The 26,812-nt window shown below is 41.5% G+C and overlaps 1 protein-coding gene across 4 annotated transcripts in view; it reads left to right on the top strand.

Annotated features, from left to right (window-relative positions):
• The window catches only part of PPARGC1A (PPARG coactivator 1 alpha), a 367,739-nt gene that overhangs the window by 310,716 nt on the left and 30,211 nt on the right, over positions 1–26,812 (top strand). For 3 of the 4 annotated variants that reach the window (XR_007904882.1, XM_051789837.1, XM_051789839.1), the window contains exons 3-5: positions 24,143–24,337; positions 25,288–25,410; positions 26,300–26,504. Coding sequence is in view for 3 of the 4 variants with exons in the window: in XM_051789837.1 (XP_051645797.1) it covers positions 24,143–24,337; positions 25,288–25,410; positions 26,300–26,504 (523 nt within the window). In the remaining variant the exon portion in view is untranslated. Of the gene's footprint in view, positions 1–24,142; positions 24,399–25,287; positions 25,411–26,299; positions 26,505–26,812 lie in introns of those variants that run through there. The other variant, XM_051789840.1, reaches the window with a different exon arrangement.

Here is a 26,812-nt window from a genome sequence, read left to right as displayed (position 1 = left end):
CTTTTCTCCTTGGTGCCACTAACCTATTGTGCATGTGTAGGTCAGGAGGAGGAAATTGCATGGAGTATATTTGTTGCAGGGAGAAAATTTGGGTATTGAATCATGTCAGACTGTTTTTTTCCCCATGAACAGATTAAGTATAGAAAGAAGAGTGTATGTGTGTCTGTGAAAACTTATCCACTTGTAGCTCTTGTTGTACTACAAGTTAATACTCAGATGCTCTGGAAATTTGCAGCCTTTCTGGAGGAATGCCCCCTGCCAGCTTTATAGGCCTCTTTTTCTCCAGTGTCTGATTTTTATTTCAGTAGCTTTGTGCAGGTGCGTACAGGATCCTAATGCCTGTGTTTGCAAGTGATGGGCTGCAGCATTGGCAGGCATGGAGCTCTGACTGTGTGTGCTTGCACACTCAGCCATGGAGGCTGGGTTCAGGTCTCGGTGGAAATCATCCCCTTTGCAATGCATAGCTGGTTGCTTTGGCTGAATTTTCCATTCTGACACAATGAAGCAACAGTCTTGCTTCGTAATGATTGAGAAATTAATTAGCACTTTGCAGTGGTGATGAGTCTGAAGGGCCATGATTGGAGTTTGCTTTTTACCATATGCAGTAATCACTGGGTTTTGTTTATGAAAGCACAAACCCAAAACCTATTGAGATTTTGGTGTTGTCATGAAGCGTGAGCTGTGTGATGCACTGGAATAATACTTTCATTTCCTCACACACATCTGTGCTTTTGTGCTTTACTGTGAGTAAAACAATGGGGTGCTGGTCCATAATTGATACTTCTAATCACTAAGACGATAATCAGAAGAACAGAGTATTTTCTGTGAGGAGCCGCAGTGGCAGCCTCAGGCAAGTGTTGTTGACTTCTTGATTTATGACAGCTTTGAGTTGCCTGAACTCGCAGCCATCCAGCTCATCACAAAAAGTTCAGGAGGATCATCCCTTCTAAGCACATTGCAGGGTTAGAGGTGCCAAATGGACAGAGAGAACTTCTTACACCTCTGTTTTGTTTGCTGCCAGAACTGCTCCTTGAAGGCTCAGTGATATTAAATCTAGAGATTTGGAGGGGCAGTCCATCAAATGGTCTGAGGGACTGCAGATCTCTCCTACAGGAGCTGCACTTGCATGAAAATAGAGAAATTGGGTGGAAAAGTTTCTCACCATGAGATTGCTTGTAAGAAGGTGGAGTAATGGTTATCTGGAGGATTGGTTTGGTCAGAGGAACATTCTGCTTCCACGCGACCTGCTAGAAGAAACAATGGGAATTTTCTTCTAGAATGGTAGTTTTTCCTGGAGGACAAAAAATTCTGAAAGTACTCCAAAACCTTTGCAAAAAACCCAGTTGTTTTTTCCCCATGTTGCTGTTTAAGCAGTGACATAATGATTCAGGAACTGCATCAGAGACTGCAGGAAATAAAAGTTATGGAAGTGAGACTTCTCACTGAGAATTTTACTTCTGTGGGAATGCTGTAGGCTTGCGCATTTCCACAGAGCAGTCAGTGACCACAAGTAAAAAGCAGGTATGATGAGAGTTTTACAAGTCTTGTAGTATTCAGAATTTTTTTTCCTTTTATATATGTATCATTTGACTAGCTGGATCTAGCTATAATGTTCTGTACTCTGCCAGGCCCTGTGTATTGAGACTCAGGGAAGCGGATCTTAATTCTATTAGTGTCCACTTTGGGAAGGTTTCTTGTTGAGGTGTGGGCAGCCAGGTAGTGCTGGTGACAGTGTGGGTGGTAAAGGATGAAGAATGAACTTGTAGCATGGAAGGGTTTTACAGAATCACAGAATGGTTGAAGTGAGAAGGGGTCTCAGGAAATCATTTGGTTCAAGCCCACCAGGCAGGATTACATGGAGCAGGAAGTTGAGGAATTATTCCTGTGTTCCTCTGCTGCTGGTTCTCCTCTCCTTAAAATGACTTTATTAGTACTGGTAATGAGTTCCTGATCCCATTTGGGAAATCTTACACTCTTGTCTTAAGCAGCTATGGAATTTCCTTGAGGCATGGCTGTATATAGCAAGAAGCCCATTGTAGTGGTTTGACCCCAGGCAGCCCCCAAGCCCCACACAGCTGCTTGCTTACTCCCCCACCAGCAGGACAGGGAGAAAACTGGGAGGGTAAAAGCCAGAAAACTCCTGGGTTGAGATAAAGACAGTTTAATAAGGAAAGCAAAAGCCACTCACACAAGCAACGAAAAAACAAGGAATTAATTCACTGCTTCCCATGGGCAGGCAGGTGTTCAGCCATCTCCAGGAGAGCAGGGCCCCATCACGCGTAACAGTGACTTGGGAAGACAAATGCCATCACTGCAAACCTCTCCTTCCTTCTTCTTCCCCCCAACTTTATATACTGAGCATGATGTTATATGGTCTGGAATATCCCTCTGGTCAGTTTGGGTCACCTGTCCTGGCTTTGTCTCCTCCCAACCTCCATGCACTCCCAGGGTCATTGCCAGCATGGCTGTATGGAAAGTAGAAAAGGCCTTGGCTCTGTGTAAGCCCTGCTCAACAATGACATAAACATCTTTATATTATCAACCCTGTGTTCAGCACAAATCCAAAACACAGCCCCATACCAGCACTGTGAAGAAAGCTAACTCTACCCCAGCCAAAACCAGCACACTTTTTATTGCCAAATTCTAGTTTTCAGAGGAAGTTGAGCGCCAGTCAAGAGTGTTCTCAGTCTGGCCTTGGTTTTCATGTCAAATTTTCAAATAAGGAAACCTACTTGTGCTAATCTTAGCTTCCACAGGTACCAAGCTTGTCCATTTTCACAGGCTTGTTGTTGGACCAGTGAAATTGTAAAGCCGTCAGGTTGAAATGGATGCATATAGAATTATTTTAATAAACAAAACCTAAGTGCATGGTTACTGACCTCTGCTTGGATGTGCCCTGTTAGGCATTTGACCATCTGGGCATGCACAAAAGGAGCAATAGGCTTTTATTTCTACCTTTCTGAGGGAAACATATGCATTTTTTAAATTCTTTTTCTGGTTGTATGTTTGCTTTACTTTTTTTCTCCTGCAAGAACCAGTGTGGATTTTCTTGGCTGTATTGACTGTCCTTAAAAGCCCAACTATCAGTCTTCACATAAGTATGAAGATATCAGGCAAAACATTGGCAATTGTCACTTCAATTGCATCTGGAGAAAAGCCAAAATAACTTGTGGATTTTTTTTCTGAGACATAAGAAAATATCACACAGTCCTTAACACTGCAGAGACATTCATCCATTTCCAGTGAAAGGGTGTCAAAGTGCTTCTGCTTGTGTGTGATGGGAGTGTTGCCATCTCTTGTCATTTTCTTTGCTGTTGATCCCACTCTCATACAGAAAGGGTCAGGTCAGATGCTTCTCTGAAGACCAAGTCTCCCATTTGCAGCAGGAAATCTCTCGGGCAGAGAGGATAATGTTACAAAACAGAGGCTAATATTACAAAACAGCTCTGCTGCCTCTGGCGCAGTCTAGAGCATCACAGACCAGTAACTCCTATCATGTCACTCTTGCGGCACCTTATTATCTCTGTTTTTCTGTAAATCCGATCCAAGACTGTCATTACCAGTTTCAGGTAGGTGAACACCATCTGGGTGAAATAACCATGTGCCAGTGATGGGCTGGAGGGGGCTCTTGTTAGTTAATCATCCCTACCTTCCCTTTGATGAGTTAATTTGTCTGTTGAGCCATGGAGGAGCCCCCAAGAGCTCCCAGGAGCCCCTTGTTAAAATTCTGCCGACAAATGGGAAGATAGGGATGATTTCACTCTTTTTGCTGGAGCCTGTGCTATCTATGATATTGCTAAATCATCCATAATGCATAACTTTCTGTGCAATCTTTTTGTTACAGTTCTGGAGGCACATTACTTCTTTGTGCATTTACTTTTTAAACATTGTCACTGGATACATAACCCTCCTGAAAATCTCATCCCATGAATTAAAGTTCTTTTCAGTACTTCCATGTGGCTTTTAGTAGCTGACATGCCCAGTTCCTTGGCTGTCATGCTGGGCCATCTCTTTTTTTTTTTTTCTTTCAGTTACTAAACACTGCCTTTATTTACTTGTCTTGTGGTAATGCCCAAAAACCCTGTAGTAGGGGGATAGTCTCTTTGTCTGTACCAGTGACCAACCCATCTCAGTTTTATGGTGTGCACTTTGAAGTCCTAGGAAAGAGCAAAGATAGTGAAAGAAGAAAAGAACTGGTCCTTGAGGCTTATGAGTGAAGATAAACTCAAGTTACTTTACCTTCAAAGACCCGTGGGCACTGCTGTGTAGCCAGACTTGTCTTCTCCCAGGCAACTGGAGGCAGTTATGACCTGCTGAGCTTGCCCAGCCCAGGAAATAAAGTTCTAACCTACAACACAGTTCAGCGTTGCAGTTGTGTCAATGTGATTCAGGACTACCAAACCCAAGGAGAAGCTGCCTTAAGTAGTATGACCCAACATGGAGACTTATTTATCTCCAGACCTAAGAAAAAGAAGAAAATTGAATTAATTTTTTTTTTTAAACTCAACAAAACAAAAAACCACAGAAGACTAGGAAGCTATGAAATGCTATCATTTGGCAGATGCTCTGCTCCCTTTGTAGCTAGTCAGACAAGGTTTATTAGCTCTGATAGAGTGCTCTTCAGCCAGATCATGGTGAGCTCTTGCAAGGCCATAAGTATGCTTTTGCATAGTGCTGATGGGTACTGTGGATGGATTTATTAGCTTTCACTAAACATTGATATTTCTCCTAGGCTGTGTTCTGAGAGACAACGAACCTCTCCCATAGGAACACAGGAAAAAAGTGATGGCAGGATACTGGAGTAGATCTGGAAGAGTGAGTTGAGATCTCACTGGGCTATGAGTTCTGTCTAAAGATGACTGTAATGTACCAAACAGGTTCCTGCAGAGTTAGTCAACTTCTCTGAGTTTGGAAGGATTATTTGGCTGTGTCCTGTACAGACACAAATGATTTCCAGGAATCTGTGATCTGCTGTGACTACAATCGTGTTAGGGTCACCGAATCAGTTCAAGTCCAGTATGATCAGAGTAATAAACCACAGAGGGCCAGTTATCTGCTGGACCAGATATATACCCTTCTCCTGGCACTTGCAGTTCTGTGAACACCATCCAGATGCACTTAAACTGCCTCTCCATGGACTCCGTCTGGACCCAAGAGAGCTTGTTAGGGGCAGCCCCATCTGTGCGGAGGTGGTTTTTCTTTTTCAGGATCTCTCACAAGATTAGAATTGTGAAATTTATGAGTTTTAGATCCAAAGCTAAAGAAGGAAAGAGACATATCCCTAAACTTAAGCTTGTAGTAGTTCCTATTTCCTAAACCATGTTTTTGAAAATTATGGGTATATGTTCTTAAAGATGTGCCTTGACCCAACAGGTATGTCAAAAACTCCCTAATAAATTGCTTTTGTGGGTACTGGCCTTTCCTATTAGTCTAGCTTGAGACACCCAGGAATGCTGCCTGTTACTTCAAGTTGCACTATGCACATAGCAGGAATTGCAAACTGTTCTCTTCCACTTGATCTCCCATTATTCCCTCCTTCATGATCACTCCAGCTTGCCCACCATTACTAGAATGTTAGCTATTTGCCACAGCTTCTGTCAGCTTGGATTTTTCCCCAAGTCAGATTCACAGAGATGACAAAAATCACTCATGTCTCTTGTCCTTCCATACACCTGCTTCTGGGAGTGCAATGACAGATACCAGTTTTATTGTGTGCCAATGTTACCACTCTGTTTACAGCAGATTTAAGAGTTTACATTAGGCCACAGTGTTATCTTCCAGTCTTCCTAATTCTATCTGCTGGCAATCCCAGCTATGTGTTTGGGGTAGACACCCCTGTCCTAAAGGAATTTGTGTCAATTTCTGCAGGGACAAATCCTCCCTGTGCTAAACCGCTTTGCAGTATTTGCTCAAACTCAAATTTTGACAAAGACGTTCTGTCCACATCCACCAGAAGAGATTGCCTTTTTTTTTCAGATGCACTTGGAGGTAGATGTGTTGGAAGCTGCCTGTACCTGCCTGATAACTGAGACCGAGCATCTATATAGCACACTCCATGCCCTTTTCTAATTTGTCTTTGAACGACAAATATGTCTTCACTGAGTCAGCAAAAGAAGAGATCCTACAGTAGAATTCATTGCCCTTCTCTCCCTTTTAACAGAGTGGCTAGGTTTTCCCAATTCCTCCCCAAAGTCTGTCTTTAAAAGAACTTTTATAAAGACATCCCTCAAATATATTGTCCAGAACTCCATTATATTCTCTAGTCATTTCCAGTCAAGTCTCATAATGTGCTGTTATTTCTTTAGAATCCCTCCCTAACCATGTTGGTGTATTCCAAAAAAAAAAAAAAAAAAAAATTCAAATCTTTGTGAGAATCAAAGATGCATGGATTTGGAGATAGTCCACATTAGTGCTCATCACTATCGTCCTTAGAGAGTCAAATTTAAGAGTTGTATGTACATGACCTCAAAAAAGAAAAGCAGATGTCATTACAAACTTCTGCATTTCATAAGGAAACCAAGCACAAGTTAGCAGAGGTTCTGTTGGGAGGCTTTGCAATGAGAAATTGGTCAATTTTTTCATGGCTTCAGTTTTCATTGAAAGTGCTCTGCTCAGTTCTAAAATGGAATCTTTTTTAACTCTGAAACTGCTAACTGGTAAGCAAAACGTTTCTTATGGACAAGGCCTTAGCAAACTAAGTGTGTGTGTTTGAGAAAGATGACAGGACAGTAGGATGGTATAATAACACGCTTATATAAGCAAAGGAGTCAAAATGCTCATAGACTTGGAATGGAAACCTAGAAAATATTTAAATGTTTGAATCCATCTGAATTCTTTCTGTGCAAAGGAAATGCATCTCCTGTTGCATTGTTTGTACACTGCAAAATTCTTGAAGATATCTTCCTCCTGCTTTGTGAATACTTTTACATTTGGTTATGTGCAGGTGTCCTTTCTGGTCCTTAAAGCTACTCAACAAATGAAGGATCAGGCCCACTTGACTGGTGTTCTGCTTCTCTTAAATCCAGTAACTTTTTTGCATCAAGGCATAATTGTACCTAGAGATATTAGACAAACCCACTAATTCAGGCTCCATAACTCTTGACTGTCTTCCCAAATTGCATTCCATGATTTGGTTAGATTATGTCTTATCTCTAACCTTCTTGCTTCAATAAACACACAATATCTAACTTGTCTTCTCCCACCTTATACACAAGAAAAATCATCAGCACTTAATCTGTTGCTGGCATTAATGGCACGATTCCTCATCATAATTCCAGTTCACTCTGCCTGATATCCCATAAATGCCTTTGAGAAAGGATCTTAGCCCTGATCCTGTGCCAAAGACACTTTCTTCCCTCTTCACTGCTGTCTGACTTTCTACAGACTTTGTACCGACCTTTGCAGGGTGATACACTTTTACATATGAAAGTCCTCAAACACGTGCCACATCTCAGGCTGTCACTTCAGCTCAGGAGGTCCCTAGCAGCAGATCCCTGATCTTGAACTATTACTATAGCAAGAAAGCATAATCTCTTCACTAGCAAAGAAAAGAATGAAAAGAGGTTACGGTAAGAAGTGGAGCAGCAACACAACAGCTTTTCAACTCTCTCTGTCTGGCAGGTGGTCACATATTGTAGACACCTCGTGTGCTACCCTCCTGTAGACTCTGCTCCTTGGAACCCATGTGTTGTACAGCTGCCATCATAGCAGCCTGACAGGGATGACCAGGGACTGCTTTTGTGATTATTTTTGATTTTAAGTGCCATCCACATTCTAAAGTAAAATATTGTCCTACTTTGCTTATAGTAATTTGGGAATCTTTGAGATGAAACTGTACTGAACTCTCAGTTCACTTTCTCCTTCTTACATTTCCTTGGGACAAACCTATCTGTGATTATTTATATGGGTAAAGACTTATCCAACCAGCTTTGGATGTTTTCTGGATTTTTTTATTCCCAAAGTAAGTTACTCAAATAGAGGACCCCACTCAAGCAATATGTTTTGTGGATCCTTTGTTTTTCCAAGACACTTGCTGAGTTGCTTTTATAGCCCCTTCCTACTGTGTTTTGGGGGATTGGCACAGCTTTTTGTGTTAAGCTAGGTGGCCTCCATGCTCACTTTTGAACTCAGTCATGACTGTGTTCCTTCTCAGTAGCCCAGAATTGCCTCTTTTCCTTTAGCAGTGATGTTCTCCCTAACATCTACTACATCATACAGGTGTCCTGTGTCTTTCTGGTATGGAATTACATCTCACACATCAGTCTTGTTCTGTTGTGGCCATTCACTACTGTCTCTATGTTAACTTTCTCTGGAAAACTCCATTCTGGAATGCTAGTAAGCAAATATGATGGTGACTTTTTCTGTACAAAAAGGGGCAAAATCCCCAAGTTCCATGAATGCACAAAATGAGCTTCCTCTTAGCTATGTTCTGTGACTCCAACACTTTTGACAACCATTTTTCCGTCCTCTTCTGACAACTAGAAGCTCATTTGAAAGTGCTTTGGGATGGGGAATGTGTGCACTGTTGGTGTCAGTAAAATGTTGTCCCTTGCTTGGAAGAGGAGGCTGATGTTCCTAGTTGGAGTCCTGCCCTCCACTATGTCTGTGAGCACTCTCTGGCCTGGAGAAGTTGACTAATCTATGAGCATCAAATCCCTTTCTATAAAGCAAGGATTATAATCCTCCTTTCCTAATCTTGTCTACTTGAACTGTGAGTACTTTCTGCAGACACTTTCCCTTGTGTTGTGACTGGAGATCATTCAGTGCAATAGGGCTTTTGCCTTGGCAGTGCTAGAATATCACTTAACCAGGAAGAATTTAAATTGCAGGAGGTGGATAGTAACGTTAATCATCATAAGGAAGATGAAGCATTATTTTTGCTGTGTCACAGTGGAAGGAAAGGCTGAGAATAGGTGCCTAAAATCACTAAGTGCATACTTTCAAAGACAGGGCTTGCTCAGCAGCCAGGTGACAACAGACATATTGTTTATTTGACAGAGAGGCTGTGAACTTAGCTCTTGACTCAAAAAGAAAACTTACTTCCCAAATGAAGTTATATGGAGGGTTTTAATGGCAGTTGCAAGACATGTGAAAGGGTTATACCACTATGCATGAGCTGATAAAGGCACTGGGTGAGGGAATCTGGAATTCTACCACTAAGCGTGAACACATTTATCGCTCTTAAGAAAGTCAAAGAAAAATAGTGTCTGAGAGGACAGGCTCTGCCAGCTCTAAGGCAGCTGGATGTGATATCTGCCCAGTAAAGGAAGACATTCCTGTTCAGCTGCATGGATGGGTTTTTTCTCCAGAAGGCCTTACTCCAGGTGAGGTTTTTAAATTATATTAAAAGTGATTAATACTAAAAAGTTGCAGTAAAACCAGGGAAGGAAAAAGTACTGGAAAGCATACTAAAATATGTGCCTGAATCAGTTTCTATTTGGTACTCTGGTTACAGCAGTCATCCAGATGTCAAGACTGGCGTGGTACCGGGGACATCATGTGGAAGGCAGTGGGCAGGAATCAGTGTGCAGAGGCATTGCTGCTGGAATCCTCTGATGTTCCTGATCTGAACTTGTACAACGAGTACCCACAATGGTGTTATCTGCAGAAGTGCAGAGTTGAGGCAACAACAGCAGCAGGGGTGTTACACCGCATGACCGGTTTCTGCGGTGATGTCTTTCAGACTGGCTGTAGCACGAGTGAAATGTGTGTAAGGTCAGAGAACATTTGTGCTTTGCTTTGAAGTTTCTTTTTTTTTTTCTTTTTTTTTAATGTTTTGTGATGGTTTTCAGTGAGGAGCAGATGAACAGGTATCCTGCTTAAGAGTACTTTAAGAGAAACTGCTTGTAGTCCAAAAAAACCGCAAAAGCCCAGTTTATGTATTTTAAAGATGAGGTGACTTCCTTAAACATTGTAGGGTCTTGCAGTTTTACCCCTGAGAAAACACTGCTAGCTCCGCAGTTCAGCTGGCAGGGATCTATGTCAGACCGTGGAGCTTTAGTCATATGCACGAGTCCTCTTATGGTACCAAAAATCATTCAGTTTTCTTCTGAAGTCACAGACGGGAGCTAAAATTGTCTTGCTCAGATATGCATTTTGGAATTTCAGAATTAAATGTAATAAAGTAGATTTTTATTTTTACTCTCTTTTGATGAGACATGCAATGAGAGAGTGAGGATGCTGTGTTAGAGCATCTTTTGATTTGCTATTTGCTATGTGTTAAACATTTATATTTCAAAGAAGCGTTTGTACCTATACTGAGTGTTTGGCAAATCCAACAGCTCATTAGATGTTAACAATAGCAACACTGCTAAATACAAAGGATTCATAGGCAAAGTACCCCTCAGGCTATATCTCTGAGAGAAAAAGTGGCAAATAGAATCAGAAACTAATTAAATAGTCAGCTAAAGCGAGCATAACTTAAAAAAGCTCTAAAACTACCAAAAATGGAAACATATTACAGTTATCTGCATTCACAGTGCAGAACAAGTTTGGTAGTATTTAAGATAATTCTCTAGTGCCTGCTATTTTTAGTCCAAGGGTAAGCTTCTGTAAGAGCCTTTCAGAGTTGCATCCCTTTAACCTGGCCTAACAAGCTAAGCCAGTAAGCTGTCTGATTTCCGTCTTACAGGAGGCAAAGAGATAGCTAAAACAAACCATTTGTGGTGCAAACGCTCAGCCTATCTTGTCTTAAGAGCTTTCTTTGTATGGATTTTTTTTTCCAAATGTCTCAGTATTAAGCTTGCTTGTCAGAGACCAAATTGTCAGGCTTTGCTGTTTGGAAATGGTGGAAGCACAGGAATGAAAGGAAGATTTTATACAGCCAACCTAAGGGAAATAAACATTTCTGCATTGTCAATGATCAAACCTGATTGAGGCAGTTTATCCTATTGCTATTGATGCATCTGAGAAAAAAGCAATGTATTTGGTTTTTCTAGGGGAAGGAAGGGCAGACATAAACGACCTGATTTCCTTCTCATTTACACTTTGTTTGTCCTTGTTTAACTCCATTGGCTTTGCTGGGTGATGCTTGGTTTGTGCTGCTCTAATCCAAGGGAAGCCAAGCTGGAGTCAGTGTTATACTCCTTTTGCCACTGGTACTTGGATTTACGGCACTCTTTATCATCAAAACAGGGGGCAAGGCCATATGCAGCTGTAAAACACTGTGGTGCTCCTTGCACACTGGTGGTTTGGTGCTTCAGGTGGATAAGACTTTGCAGTATGACTCATTTACAGATAGCTAGCTAACTCTTTCTTACTGGAAATACTATATGGTGGTGTGCCCTTTCCTCCCTCTTCATGTGAAAAATGAAGGGCAAGTGCATTTATTTTCTTGTTTTCCCCCTTCTCTTCCTCACTCCTTTCCCTTCCTTTCTCCCTGGTGGTGTGTGTAATCCTTGTGTACGTTTACAAAACAGGATTTAATTGCTACCTAAACGTGAGTAGTCCCACATGCTCCTCTCAGCCAGCTGAGCAAGGCTTAGACACTTTCATCTTGGGTTGTTTCCAATCCACAGCTCCCTTCCCCTCTTTCTTCCCCCTCATTTTGGATGCTGATAGAGCAGGAGACAATACCTCGATACAAAGGGAGGCCATCTGAGCCAGGAAATCGTAGGCTATGCTGAAGCCAGTGATCTGCAGGGTCCTATCTCTGGTTTAGTATTCAAATGGTTTCAATTTACTCATTATTCCTGGGGTTAGGCACGTCCCATGGGGTTTTGGCTATGCATCTAGCAGCTACACAGGCTCAAATTACAACTCGTGTTAACTTCAGCAGGGATAACTTTTAAATTGAAGATGCACTTGACATGAACAAATAATGTCAGTGTATTTCCAGTAGGGAATGTGAGCACAGCATGTACCACATTGTAGGCAAGATGAACCCAAGCCACTTTTAAACTCAGTGTCTTCCTCATAGCAATATAGTGCTCAGCACTTACTTACCTGTGGCTGGACTGCCATTAGTCCTGGGACAGGGCAGTACAGATACACAGTGCTGGAGCTGCTGCTCTCAGCTTCAGCATCAACATACACAGAGCGCAGAGGACCAGGTCCCTAGCTAGTGTAAATCTGCATAGCTCTGTTAAAACCTGTGGAGAGACCCTGATTCATAGCAGCTGAACATCTGGACCTAAGTTCTTTTTCTTTAGGTTACAAGCAGGATTAAATAGTAGTACCCCAAATTATTTATTATAGGTGCTCTGGCAGCATCTCAAAGCCCAATGGTAAAACGGGACACTGTTGTGAAAGCAGTTATGTGAACACATAACAAAAAGACAGTCCCTGTCTAAAGAACCTTATGGCCTAATTATTAATGTTATTTAGTGCTTTGGTAAGTACAGCTGGACTCGACTGCCTGTTCTTTGTCATTTTTTAAGAGGTTAAAAAAAGTATACCCAGGTTGATTTTCACCGTTTCTGATGAAAAAGAGACTGCTTAACATCAGTGCCTCACAAAACAAATTGGAATTTTGTACATCGTACAGATGGAGAGCTGGTGATCAGGAATATGGAGACTTTTAAAAGATGAGCAGAGAATGAGCAGTAAATTAAGTTTTGACTAAGAAGTAAATAGAAGAGAGGCAACTGCAGGGGGAGCTGTAGTGTGCACCACAATATGCATACACTACCTAACTCTGCTAGACTGGTTGAGGGTAAATGAACATGGTAGCCTTAGTGTAAACTAGCAAATTAGTTTTACATTTTATTGTCAACCCCATTTTATCACCATTCTCTGTGAAGACTAGTGAACTGTGGGAAACTTAGAATCAAACCAACGGTGCACATGCTCTAGAGGAGACCGTGCAACAGATAGACCTTCTGGGATGTTTATTTTTTTAAGTGTTTTCCATTTTAAAATCACCATTTCTACTTTAGAATTCTGTTTGCATACACAAAATTACATTAAAAGAACATTAAACTCTTAGCACTGAGTGACAAATCAAGAAAATACATAGTTAAGGATATTATAAGACATATACGAATCCAGATGTTTCACTTCGGAAAGTGCAGATGCATATCCTCATCCTGAAGAGTATTCTAGGTGGTTGTAGGGGTTTAACAGGATGTACTGTTCAATCACTGTTTTTTAAGGCGAGGACTTACTTGCCTACTGGGACAGGCTTCCATTTTATTTTCATGAGACAGTAAAGGCTCCTTGAAAAGCCTGGCAAAATGCACTTGTGACCTGTGCTGTTAAACCCTGTACCTGATAGCACCTTCCTTACTGTGGCACCTCCACATTCTCACTTGGTGCTTCATCATAAAGGAGCCATTGTTGGTTTCAGCCTAGGACACTCACAGTACAGGTACCTGAGGTTTATTTTATCTAGCTAAACCACCTCTCTAAATAGTATGTGTGTCACTCAACACGTCTGCTAGTACATATGAGGAGGATGTTTAAGCCATTGCTGTGACACCTAAAGGCAGCAGTATAGCTACATAGGAAATGCATCTTTAGTCTTGTAAACAAGATTTTGTGTTGCGTCTGATTAAACTTTTTTAGCCAACTCAGACCAGATAGCAACCATCCAGTTAAATTACAGTAAAAGATGATGGGAAGTGCAGATATATTAATAATGTATATATCCATATATATATCAAAATATACATCATATATATGATGCATATATATGATGGATATATCCTGTCATGACCCATTCATGCTGCAGCTGTAAGAAAAATCAGTGTTTCTCTTCCTGTCAGACATGACTTGTGTTTGTCATACATGTTCAACAGGCATGGTGGTAGATTTGATGAAGCTGAACACGCTGAAAAATTAAAACATCATAAAAAGCATTTAATAAAGTTGATATTTTATAAATGCTGATTTCCTGGTCAAATTAAATTTCAATTTTCTAGTAGTAAAAGCACCAGATAGAAGTGCCTTATTTTGCAGATTAAAAAGGAATTTTCAATTTTGTATTTCATTTGCACAAAAAACAATCTCTGCATAATTGAACAAAATTAAAAAAATATATGTAAACTCTTCTCTGCTGTATTATATATAATTTTACCCTTAAATTTACATTTCTTTAGAGTCATAAATCTCAAGACAGAAGTAGGGACGATTATAGACATCCTGACACATGCAATATAATTAAAACTAAAGCAAATGCAACACTGAAATAGAGAATGAACAAAAGCAACAAAATTGTTCTTCATAGTTTGCCAAGGAAGGGTCTATACTACCATTCAAGTGCAGTTTTTAGACATATTTGTCATTATCAAGAGGACAAACAGGTTTTTTACATCAATTACATGTGTGAAATCATCACTTCAAAATATATGTAGCCTTTTTTTCGCCAGGATATGCCATGCTGCCTAACAAAGGTATATGAATGTTGACAAATTTTATGTCAGTGCATAGAGAGATTAGTGTGGTCATGGACCATAAATCAAGTAAATAAATAAATCTGAGCAAGCAGTGCTTGACTATTTGGACTGAAATACTGCTGACACTATCACTGAAAACTCTGCAATGGGGACAGTCCCAAATGTCTTCCCTGCCTTATGCTGTAGCCTGTAGCCTTCTTTCCCCTTCTTCCCTCTTTCTACAATACCCACTCCCCATTTGAGCTTGTCTGTACTGAGACCCCAAGAACTATAACTCTCTACCTTCCTGTATATTTTAGGTGCATAATAATAATTAAAATCTCTGTCTGGGTTGGTGCTCAGGACCTTATTACGTGCATGAACGACTGCCTGTGAATGGGGAAGGGAGGATGGGTAAGAGATGCTGTTTGCTGCTCCGGGGGGAACCTTCTGGGTGGTGAGCTCGGAGGGCAGCCTGCCTGACCTCACACCCTGGGCAGTGAGCTACTCATCTGGGTCAGGCTAAATGTCCTACATCCCCCTTCCCCAGCAGCAGCTCACCTGCTCCTCTGCTTGCCCATGCTTCCCCACCAGTGCTGGCAGGCAGCAAACGTCACCTTCACAGTAGCTCCTCTGGCTGTCTTGAACAGTGAAGTAAAACTCCCAGCCTTTCTTTTTTCTATGGCTCTTCATCAGGCTCTTCCTTCCCTTTGCACTTCTGCACTTTCCCTGCTCTTGTTTTTACACACCAGAAACGCGGAGTTTTGTGCTTTGCTGGGGAGCTCAGCCCAAATATAACCCACTGAGGGCTGGACGAGACATGCCAGGTCTTCCCCTGCTGCAGTTCCCCCTGCACCCATGAAGATCAGGTGGCCTTCCCTGGCACTGGGCAAGACAGCATGAGTAAGTCCATGGTGTGCCTCAGCATTACAAGCATGCAGGTCCTGTTAAGAGGTTTGGCAATGCTTTTACAGTGTCAAGTCCTTTGAAGTTAACCCCCCCACACGCATTGAGCTAACCCAGTACAAAACATGGGTAGAGTATTTAATAATCAGCAAATTAGCCTATGTAGTCAGTAAATGTTGAGGCCCAAACTGATGATGATTTGCTTTCAAGTGTTTTCTCAATATCAAGAATTTTGATCTCAGGATCAAGTATAAATTGAATAGAGTGACCTTTTGATACTGAGTCAAATTGACTGCATTTCCAAAGATTCTGTGGTTTCACTTACCATAAATTTTTAATATTGGGTTAGAGTTACGATTCCAGCAATATCTTATCACTGGTCCCCTTAACACAGTCAGTGGCACAATAGCTTGCTCTCAGATTATTTTTTCTTTTCTTTTTTCCCCAAAATCAAAGATTACTATGATAGAGGGGAAAGATGCAGTTTACGCAAATGAAATTGCAATGTCTTGCAAAAAGTGGATGAATTTTGGTCAGAAGATTTAAGATATGGGTTGTTAGCTGGATCCTCAAGTTTGTGAGATGAGTAAGTCAATTAGTTGCTCTTCAATTTATTAGAAACTTAATTGCCAGGCTCTAATGGAAACTTCTGAACTGCAACGACTTGTTAGAAGCAATAAAAAAAGTGACTTTGTGGTAGACGAATATTTAGTAGGCTCTTTTAAACTGACATGTTTAACTTAGAGCAGAAAGGTTAGATTTTTCACTTGAAAAGATAGTCCATCTCACAGGAGCTATGGCTGTATTACTTTGGGTGATCAAGGGCATGATGTTAAAGAAAAACCTCTTTGCAAATGGCCTGTGCTGTGGTTTTGTGTTGTGATGCTTTGATACGAAATACTTGACAGAAGTTTTACGATGTCAGGCGAGCATGTCTCTCAGAGAGAAAGCAACCTGAGTTCAGTTACCAAGATTAAACATAAGAACTTTTTGAGAATTAAACAACATGTTGAGTATATTAATATTAACGATTATGATGATGACACGTCTCCAGGATGAAGGACCACTGCCTCCCTAAGATCCTGCTCTATGGTGAACTTGCCACTGGCTGCCGCATGAGAGGAGCCCCGAAGAAAAGATACAAGGACTCCCTGAAACAACATCTCAGCCTTGGCCATATTGATCAACATAACTGGTCTACTCTGGCCTCCAGTCGGGAGGTCTGGAGACACACCATCTATAACGCTGCTGTCTCCTTTGAGAACACACGCAGGATCACTCTCAAGAAAAAAAGGCAACGCAGAAAGAACCGTGTCTTGCAGAATACACCATCTAAGGAGTCTTTCTGCTGTGCCTTATGTAATCGGATATGTCTGTCACGTATTGGCCTCATAAGCCACCAGCGTGCCTGTGGCAAATGTGGATAGAGCCTTCCCAAATCTTCGTTCGCAAAGCCTAGCCATGATGATGAGATGATGATATGATGATGATGATAATAATAATAATAATATTTTTGTTACTCTTATGTTGTTAAGAAGGGAAGGGGAAAATGGATGCTACAGGTGCTCCCATCTCCTTCAGCCTGCAGACCTTGTGCACATCCTTCCAGTGGTGCCATAATGTCCCTGGGAGTGATGCTGGGGGTTTGTTCCCCTCCAGGAACCTAGCTCTGGAAGTTAAGCATTGCAACACCTGCATTATGTAGAATCACACTGTTTATTTAACATTGTTTGGGAGGAGAGCAGGATGGTAGAGCACATTGCTTCAGATCTGTACAGTATCTCCAGGAATCCAGCTGGAGCGAAGTTTTTACATAAATACGGGGATGTGGTTGGTCCTACAGGTGAGATATATCCATGATCTGTATGCTGGGCAGTGGGACTGCTGAAAGCAGAAGTCAAACTCTGGATTCAAGTGATATTTGCTTGCAGGTGCATGTGAAAAGTATGAATATAGCTGTCTCCTTCAAGAAAAGAAGATCTCTTGTTTCCTTTCCATACCCTAAAGGCATTTGCACAGGGGTGGTGATAATTAATCCCCATATTTCTACTTCATATAAAGAAACCTGGCTGTAATTTTCTCCTAGTGGGACTCCATTTTGTTTTTAAAGATAATTGATAGCTCTGGACTTAAGCATTTCAATTATGGGAGTGTCTCTTGGGGACCAGACTAACAGACCTTGGAAAAACGTTCTAATGCAAATGCATCATGTGAATTTTTACTGTAAGACAGCACAGGATGCCTAAGGATTTGCAAAGCAGTTGAACAGTAAAATAAAAGCTGAGATACTTCTCAAAATATATTGTGGCATCTAACTAGTTGTGAGCTGGTAAGGTGGAACAAGTGGTTCTCCACATGGACCACTAATTCATGCTTGGTGCTGGGTATGGCCAGCTCTAAGGTGAGGAGAAGGAGGCAGTTACCTTGGACAGCACATAGAAGAGGCAGAAAAATCACCATGACAGCACTGTCTGTGCCAGTGCCATGGCAGGTTGGCTCCTTCTGCTCCAGAGGAGGGAAAGCTTGGGCTGTAATTCTTCCCTTTCACCATCCTTGACCTCCGTTCTCATTTTTGTCTGTCAGGAGTAGGAATACCAGCACACTTCCTACCCTCCCTGTGCTTCTGTCCAGCCTGTGGCTGCTTATCCTCATGTGGCAAAGCTTGGTTTGTGGGGCCAGGGCTGAGATACCATCTGCCCCTACTCCTACCTGTTTGTGGACAGGAGGTGCTCAGGGCCTGGGTGGTATTGATGAACTTTTTGGTGTCTTTGCATCCTTATGTGCAAAAAGGGGTGAATCTGCACCCCTCATTTCTCCTAGTAGTATGAATCTTAAGGACCTTCATATTCCAAAATTTGTCATTAAGGAATTAAATCCTGTTGGAAGTCCCAGATGTACTCAGAAGTCAATTTTGTGCGTTTGAAAGTAGTGTCATAATGTATTAGTATTTTTAGATTGCTCAGATATTTTCAGCTGGAGGAAAATCTTTTATTTTCTTTGTTAATTGTGCTATGAATAGATCACAGGCTACTGAGGAGAAATGAGTCGATAATGTTGAAATGGTGATCCCTTGTGAGTTCTGGTGTACACCTGGCTGCTCTGAATTGCTTACCAAGCTGGGCTGCTGGAGCAGTGACAGCTTCTACCAGCTGTGGATCTGTCCCAAAGTTTCCTGGGCTTTTTATGAAGACGTGGCAAGCTGCCACTGCTCCCAGCTCCTCGGGGCTGTGGATTAATAACGCAGTTTAGACCCCAATCTTTCAGTATGAATCACAACGGGCCTCTGCACTACTCAAATTGTCAGTAAAGAAACTTCAGAGCATCATCATTCATTATCTGATTTCACTCCTTGAGATACAGTTAGCAAAAGTTGTGCACGTACTAATCACAAATGAAAGGCAGAGGGGAGTCAAACAGAGGGAAGATGTTGGAGATACTATTAACAGTTTGAAAAGATTTTTTAAAGATGGGCTTGACCCTTTTCTGGAGTGAGTCAGGATACCCATGATGATGGCAGGAGCTACAGTCCTGAGTCAGGACATCTGCACGCTGGCTTCAAGGTTTTCGAGAAGAGATCACAGAATCACAGAATGGGCCAGGTTGGAAGGGACCACAATGTGTCATGTGGTCCAACCTCCTTGCTCAAGCAGGGTCATTGTAGATCACATTGCATAGGATTGCAGCCAGATGGTGCTTAAATATCTCCAATGAGGGAAACTCCACAACCTCTCTGGGCAGTCTGTTCCAGTGCGCAGTCACCCACACGGTAAAGAATTTCTTCCTCATATTCAGATGGAACTTCCTGTGCATCAGTTTCTTCCCTTTGCCTCTTGTCCTATTGCTTGGCACCACTGAGAAGAGCCTGGCTCCATCATCTTGACACCTTCCCTTCAGATACTTATAGACATTGATGAGGTCCCCTCTCAGTTGTCTCTTCATGAGGCTGAACAGGCCCAATTCCCTCAGCCTTTCTTCATAAGAGATGCTTCAGGCCCTTCATTGGACAGGCTCCAGGAGCTCCATATCCCTTTTGTATTGAGGAGCTCAGAACTGGTGCACCTCATTAGGGCTGAGTAGAGAGGCAGGATCACCTCCCTCCACCTGCTGGCAATGCTCTTCCTACTGTACCCCAGGATACCATTGATCATCTTGGACACAAGGTCACACTGCTGACTCATGGACAGCTTGTTGTCCACCAGGACCCCCAAGTCCTTCTCCACAGAGCTGCTTTCCATCAGGTCAGCCCCCAGCCTGTCCCGGTGCATGAGGTTACTCTTCCCCAGGTGCAGGACTTTACAGAAGTCTTCGTTGAATTTCAGACAGTTCTTCTCTGCCCATCTCTCCAGCCTGTCGAGGTCCTTCTGAAGGGCTGCACAGCACTGTGGGATATTGGCCACTCCTCCCAGCTTTGTGTGATCAGTGAACTTGCTGAGGAGGCATCTGCCCCTTCATCCAGGTCACTGATGAATAAATTAGACAGTACTGGGCCCGATATTGAACCTTGAGGAACAGCACTAGTGACAGGCCTCCACCTAGACCCTGTGCCACTAATTACGGTGCTCTGGAGTCTGCCATTCATCCAGTTCTCAGTCCATCCCACTGTCACTCATCCAGTCCACACTGCCTGAGTTTGCCTATGTGGATATTGTGAGAGACAGTGTCAAAAGCCTTCCTGAAGTCAAGGTAGGCAACATCCACTGCTCTCCCCTCATCCATCCAGGTAGTTGTTTCATAATAAAAGCAATCAGATCCATCATGCATGATTTACCTTTAGTGAATCCATGTTGACTACTTCTGATCACCTTCTTGTCATCCATGTGGATAGAGATGGCCTCCAGAATGAGGCGCTGCATCACCTTTCCAGGGGTTGAGGTGAGGCTGATTGGCTGGTAAGTCCCTGCATCCTCCTTCTTGCCCTTTTTGAAGATTGAGGTGACATTTGCTTTCTTCCAGTCCTCAGGCACCTCTCCTGATCACCATGACCTCTCAAAGATGACCGTAAGTGGCCTCACTATGGTGTCTACCAGCTCTCTCAGCACTTGTGGGTGCATCCCATCAGGCTCATGGACTTGTGAATGTCAAGTTTGCCTAGGTGTTCTTGAACCCAATCTGATGGTAATGACAGTGGTTTCGTAATGTTGCATGATCTTTTTTAAAGGAAGAAAATTTAAAGAAAAATCACAACATTGTTCACTATATGCACCCTAAAGGGATGCATGTGAAAGACAAGGTGGATGAGCCTCTGTTACAGCTCAGTCTTTGGCGTCTGTGGCCTCTATGGATTGCTGACAAGGAACAGGTATTACAGATTAAAATGCTAACCACAAGGTGAACCCAGCTCCATCAATAGTCAGAATAAGCAAAAGAGAAAGAATCATCAGGGGCAGAGGATTTAAATACCTTTGTGTGGGTAAATTATCAACTCATTTCACTGGCCAAAGACAGAATATCTCTGGAGGCGTTTTACTGAAGGCAGAAACCCAATTAGATTGTTACACAACTATTAAAGTGTTTTCAGAGAGAGAATTTAGTGCTGTAGAAATATTAAAGGATTAGAGCAAAGCATGTAAAAGCAGAGAATAGCCCAGTTAGAAACTTCTCATGGTCTTTAGACTCCTAGATCACTCATGTTTGAGGATTGGTTGGGGTTCTGGCAGTTTACCCCTCTTGCATTCGCCAGTACAGAGTGACACCAATACCAAATTTTATTTTGTTTCAGACTTAATGGCATTCTGGATACACTGGAAATTTTTGATGTCAGAAACATGGAAGCATATGCATTTTGTGACATACTTGGGTTCCTTGCCTCTTTCGTCTGGGTGAAAATTTACAGAGAGCAAAAAACTTCTGACCCCAACATGTTTATGTTGAGTTAACAACCATCGATGTTAAGAACTTCATCCACTGTGACTGGGAAGTGATTCATAACTGCTTCTGCATTGAAAAGAGCCAGTAGTTAGCAAGATACAGTCATTATAAATTGTTTTCGTAAGAGTTTAATAACTGCATGTATTTGCCATGCAGCTTTACATTTGAGATTATCCTCCACCCCTTTTACTTACACACTATAGTTCATTTAGGTGGTCTAAATACTTAAGATTTACTCCTTTAGATGGAAGCAAACCTTTTCAGTGAGATCCTGCTTCAAGTTAGGGATATGGTGCAGTGAGTCCCAGAGAGCATACAGTGCATCCTCTGACCTCGGCATAGATGGAAGGTGCTCAGCTGTTTCTGACTCACTGTGCCTGTGTGATGAGCAGGTTGGATGCCAGTCTGAAATGTGAACTTCTGCAGTGACAGTCCTGAAACTGTGAAAGAGCCTGCGTTTGGCCATGGAGTTGCTTCTCCCCAGTGCTGTCAACACCAGGACTCAGGCTGTAATAGCAAAGGAGAAAGCTGCTGCTTCAGTGATTATTGCTCAGTTGTTGATGTACCTGACCATCTCTCCCTCCACATCTCCCTTCAGCACCATTTCTGCTGTATCTGATAGTTGTGTTTCTTTATAAACAGTAATTTAGGACAATTAGGAGCAATACCATAGTTAAACCTTTAAAAGGCTATCTAGCAATGTCATTTTCTTTACTAATGTGTTCCTGCTTCCATGCCGTTTGTGAATAGACGTGTTAGCCAGCTAGTGTGCTTCATCTGTGGTGACTTTGATTTATTTGCTCTGTAAATTGGGACTGAAGCAATAATGGAAAGTGACATTAATTGTTTAACAGAGTCCTCTTTGTCACATCCTCTGCTTTCTCTGGGGTGTTTGAATGTTGAAACTTGTACAAAACTAATTGAAATTGCTGTGATGAGGATCGGTGTCCACTCAACTTTCTGTTCTTGAATGTCAGCACACTTGAATGTCTGTTTAAAGCATGAGAGCTGAGCAGCTAACAGCAAATATCAGGATTTCTTCTGGCATGCTATTATTAAAGAAGGCATTCCTTGTTAGAAATAGTAACACTTCCAGCTTAGTTGTCAGCTTTCTAAGATGCAGGGCTCAGCAGGGCTCAACAGTGCTGCCCCACCAGCTACACTTGCTGAAGAAGTTCCTGGTGTGGGGCTTGGGGTCACGCATCCAGACTCCCTCACGGCCACCCCAGGCCCAAGGGCTGGCTCTCACACCATTTATCCCACTGCCTGCAAGGGGCTTGAAATGCCATTGGGAAGAAACACTGGCACTTAAAATGCTTTTTTGCCCAATAATACTTTTTCTTACTATTCTAGAAGGGGCACCATAATTTTCCTCTTTTCCTCTCAGAAAGTGGCTGTGAAAAGCTGGATGTGAGTTTTATTTGCAAGGTGGCTCCCCTCTGTCATTTCCATCCTCTGCACTCTGAATAATCACATCTCTGTGCATGCATCTGCTTGGTATGGTGGAAATCACCTGATACTGGAACTTGGACACTTTTTCTCAGTGACCAAAAAGCCTTTTGGCCTTTTAAGTAAGTGCTTCTCCTTAGCAGTAGCTTGCCTGAGTATTTATTTGTTTCTTGGAGATGATGCTGTAAGCACCAGTACAGTTTGTGCTCTGCCTTAGCTTTCTAGCTCAAAGACAGCTTTTATGTTAGAAGCCGTGAGGTGTGATTTGGCAGAGAAGCCTGGCAGGAGCAATTATCTGTGTGGTTTATGATCATCTCTGTTTGGAGTCTGCTAGATAAAAGTATTACTGAAAAAAAGTCATGCTAAGGGGATACCCAGATTCACTTGATGATTTTAATTTTTTTTTTGGTAGTGTAACTTGGCAATGTTTTGTTGCCTTTTCTAACTTCTTTTTTTTTTCATACTTGTTTGTCTTACTGATGCCATTTGTCTTGCAAGTTCACTTCTAAACTTTGAGATTTGAACTTAGCTGAAGTCCTTTCATGGGGTGAACATGGAGCATGATGGAACTACTCTGAAGCTAGTATCCCTGGAATCAGTGAAAGGCTTTTCATTTACTTTAATAGTACTAGGATCAGCCTAGGAATCCCAGATAATTGGTCTTTCAAGATCGATTTTCAATCTTTCTGAAAAATAAATATAATGATTTTTACACAGTTCTATTTCTCAGTACTCAAAAAATCTCTACCTTAATATACAGCAGGGACTATATTTCATTAAAAAATTGGAAGGCACTTAAATTTACTCAGTTTGACAAAAAGAACTGTTTTTGTTGAAATAAGATATAAATTAACATTACAGCCACATCTGATTAGGAATTAATCTACTTTTTATAATTGCAGTCTGAATTAGATAAATGCATACATTGAGCACGCAAATGACGTAATTCAGAAGGACAACTTCAAAGATAACTGACCTAGTACATATCTTTAAAAGAAACCCAAACAGCCTGCCATTTATAATATGAGTCCTGCTGGCTATTCTTATGCAAGAATACTCAGGAATGAGAAGCTGTTTATTTGGGTTTGGAGCAAGGATTTGCAGAAGTGTGGAAAGGAAACCCTTTCTCACTTACACTGAACCTCGTGTGTGAACAAGGTTTTCCATATTTCACCGGTGATTCATTTTGGTTTCCTGACTAGCTGTCTGATTCTTGCAGTTTTGTCAGGTCAATTAGCTGGTGTTCAATGTTGAAAAGAGAAAGAAAGAGACAGCCTGGGCTGACACCATCATTAGGTGTCAGTATCTTAGGCATATCCTGTAATACAATCCCTGGGTGATTACTTATCGTTGTTAACACTTGATAAAAAAAAGAATTGTGGAAGAAAAGCAAACTAGCAATACACCACAGGTGCAAAGTGATTTCTCTGGAACAGAGATGGATCGTTTTATTGCACCTAATTACATCTTCTGAGATTCTGTTGCAGGTTACTGTTTCAAGGGCTGATTTAACTAAGTGTTGTCTGCTTGTTCGCATACAGAGGCATCGTTTTTGTTCCTTTTCTCTTCTCACCTTGTTCCTCTTTTTGTTTTGTCCTCTCCCACAGAAGATAGATGAAGAGAGCGAAGCAAACTTGCTAGCTGTTCTCACTGAAACACTGGACAGCATCCCTGTGGATGAGGATGGATTGCCTTCATTTGATGCATTGACAGATGGAGATGTGACCAACGAAAATGCCGCTAGCCCTTCTCCAATGTCCGACGGCACCCCTCCAACTCAGGAGGCAGAAGAGCCGTCTCTAGTAAGAACCCTTCCTACTGTTTAACAGGAATTGGATGTGCCTCTGGCTACCCGCTGCATGGGTATGATGTAGTCACAGTAAGGTCTGGACTTTTCATTTAGACTGGAGAGGAAAATCAAGTAAAGAACTGAAAATTAAGCGGGGGAAAAAAGCCCCCATCAAATAGTCAAATAGCTTTATGATGATTAATATAGCAATCTATTAAAATGCTGTTGAAAATATTGTTTTTGGGACGTGCTAATGGGGCTGACACTTTTGCTTATCATTCTATTGGTATAAGCCAGGGTAATGGCTCTTAATTTATATTTCATTTCTTGGGGCTCTTTTTGTTATGTATGTTTAGATGTCATTTTTGGTGATCTGTAAAGAAAGGCCCAATGAGTCTGGTGGAATGCGGGGCTAATTTTGTGCCTTTAACATTGATTTGACCAGTAAGCACCAACTTAGTGCTAACCAGGGCAAAACTGAATCTTGGGTGAGGATGTGGGTGAAACATTATACACATTTTGCTCAGTAAATCTAGTTCGAGACCTGATTCTGTTTCTGCTGAAAGCCTCTTATCACTGGGAGCAGAGCCAGATACCTGCATCTTGACACTGTATCCATTAGTCTGTTAAAATTAATGTCTCTGTCTAGATCAGAAACCTCTTCTGTCAAACAGATCACCAAGAATTTCATTTTGCCATGGATTCAGAAATCCAAGATTCCTGTCATTTCTGCTTGCCTTGCAGTATACTGCAGTAAAGGGAGCAGAAATGTGCTGCCAAGTCAGAAGAAATTGAAATGTTTACTCTTGAGGAATATCAAGTCCTGCTTTCTAGTTTATTGTTGAAATTGATATAGCTAATTTTAAGTAACTATGCAAAAAATGTAGATAAGTCATTTTAATCCATAAAGATGCATAACTTTACTCTTTTCCTTCCACTTCCCTTTCCCCGATGTGTTTGTAGCTTAAGAAGCTCTTGCTGGCTCCAGCCAACACTCAGCTAAATTACAATGAATGCAGTGGTCTCAGCACACAAAACCATGCAAACACTAATCACAGGATCAGAACAAGCCCTGTGGTTGTTAAGGTACAAACTTAATCTTTATAATAAGGAAAAAAAAAGTGTAACAAGGTCTTCTATGCTTTCAGCAACAAAATAAGCAGTAGATCTGAATGTATTGCATTAATCTGCCTACTGTCTTGTAACTGCTTTAAAAAAAATGTGAATGGATTATAGGCTAGGTTCCAGAAAATCACCTGAGCTCCTTTATGCTCTGAATATTTCATTTATGCTTTTTCTCTTGGCAGAGTTCAGTTGTAGTCCCACCGTCTGTTACTCTTGCCTGCTTTATTGATACACAGAGTAGGAGGGAGCGCGATAAAATTTGCTGATGGGTTGGTGTTGTTTATGAGTGACTCCAGGATGCGGGACTGCCATTTTACCAGCTGTCTGAGCTAAGACAAATGACACTTTATTCTTGGCAAAAAATGTATATTAGACGTTAATTGGATAGAATGGGGGGCTCTGACATAATTCTGTTAGCAGGCAGTATTAAACAATGTTTGTCTTGCCATTCACTGTAACTGAAAACGGACTGTTTAGGGGTACTTAAGAGAGTTGTGAATACTGGGTCAAGCAATCAGCAGCAAATTAAGGTTTAAACCAGCTTATTTTTTTGTTCACAGTAAAGGCGCTGTAGGGTCTTGTTAGTTACATGTTGCTGAGTAGGAACATTGCAATGTAGGAGAAATGAAATAAAAAGCTGCATAAATGTCATTTAGGAATTTTAAATGTAATTTTCTTTCCTTGTTCTGCAAACAGTTATTCACAGCTCATAGATCTAGTACACTTAGACTGAACACTTCATTGAAAATCTCATCTCTTCAGAAAACCTATATCCATTCTGATAAGGTTCAGCTCGCTAATTTTAGTTTTTATTTTATTTTATTTTATTTTATTATACCCTGTTTTTAAGACTGAGAATTCATGGAGCAATAAAGCAAAGAGCATTTGTCAACAGCAAAAGCCTCAAAGACGTCCCTGCTCTGAACTTCTCAAATATCTGACTACAAATGATGACCCTCCTCAGACCAAACCAGCAGAGAACAGGAACAGCAGCAAAGAGAAATGCACCTCCAAAAGGAAGCCCCATCTGCAGTCTCAGACAAATCATCTGCAAGGTAGGTGTGGGACTGCAGAATACAGCTTTGGTACCAGCAGGGAAGCTGAAATACTGTGGTTGGGAATACCCTTGATACTACCTCTGTTCTTTGGCTTAGTGTTGTAAATCCAGAATCTCTTCTGTGTAAAAACAATTTTAAAACAGTGTAATGGAGTTAGAATTAGTTAGGTAGATTTAGTTTTTAGACTATTTTAATCCTTTATTTGTTGCCCCCAGGCTCAGAAAAAGAATCTCAGGTAAAAAAGTTAAACAAATACCACATGGTAATATACCAAGCTAGCTGGAGATACTTTTTCACAGAGAACT

This window comes from Manacus candei, unplaced genomic scaffold (genome assembly GCF_025592945.1).
Source record: "Manacus candei isolate 608988 ecotype Guabito, Panama unplaced genomic scaffold, ASM2559294v1 h1tg000028l, whole genome shotgun sequence".
Classification (NCBI taxonomy): domain Eukaryota; kingdom Metazoa; phylum Chordata; class Aves; order Passeriformes; family Pipridae; genus Manacus; species Manacus candei.
This window is presented reverse-complemented; position numbering and strand designations above follow the sequence as displayed.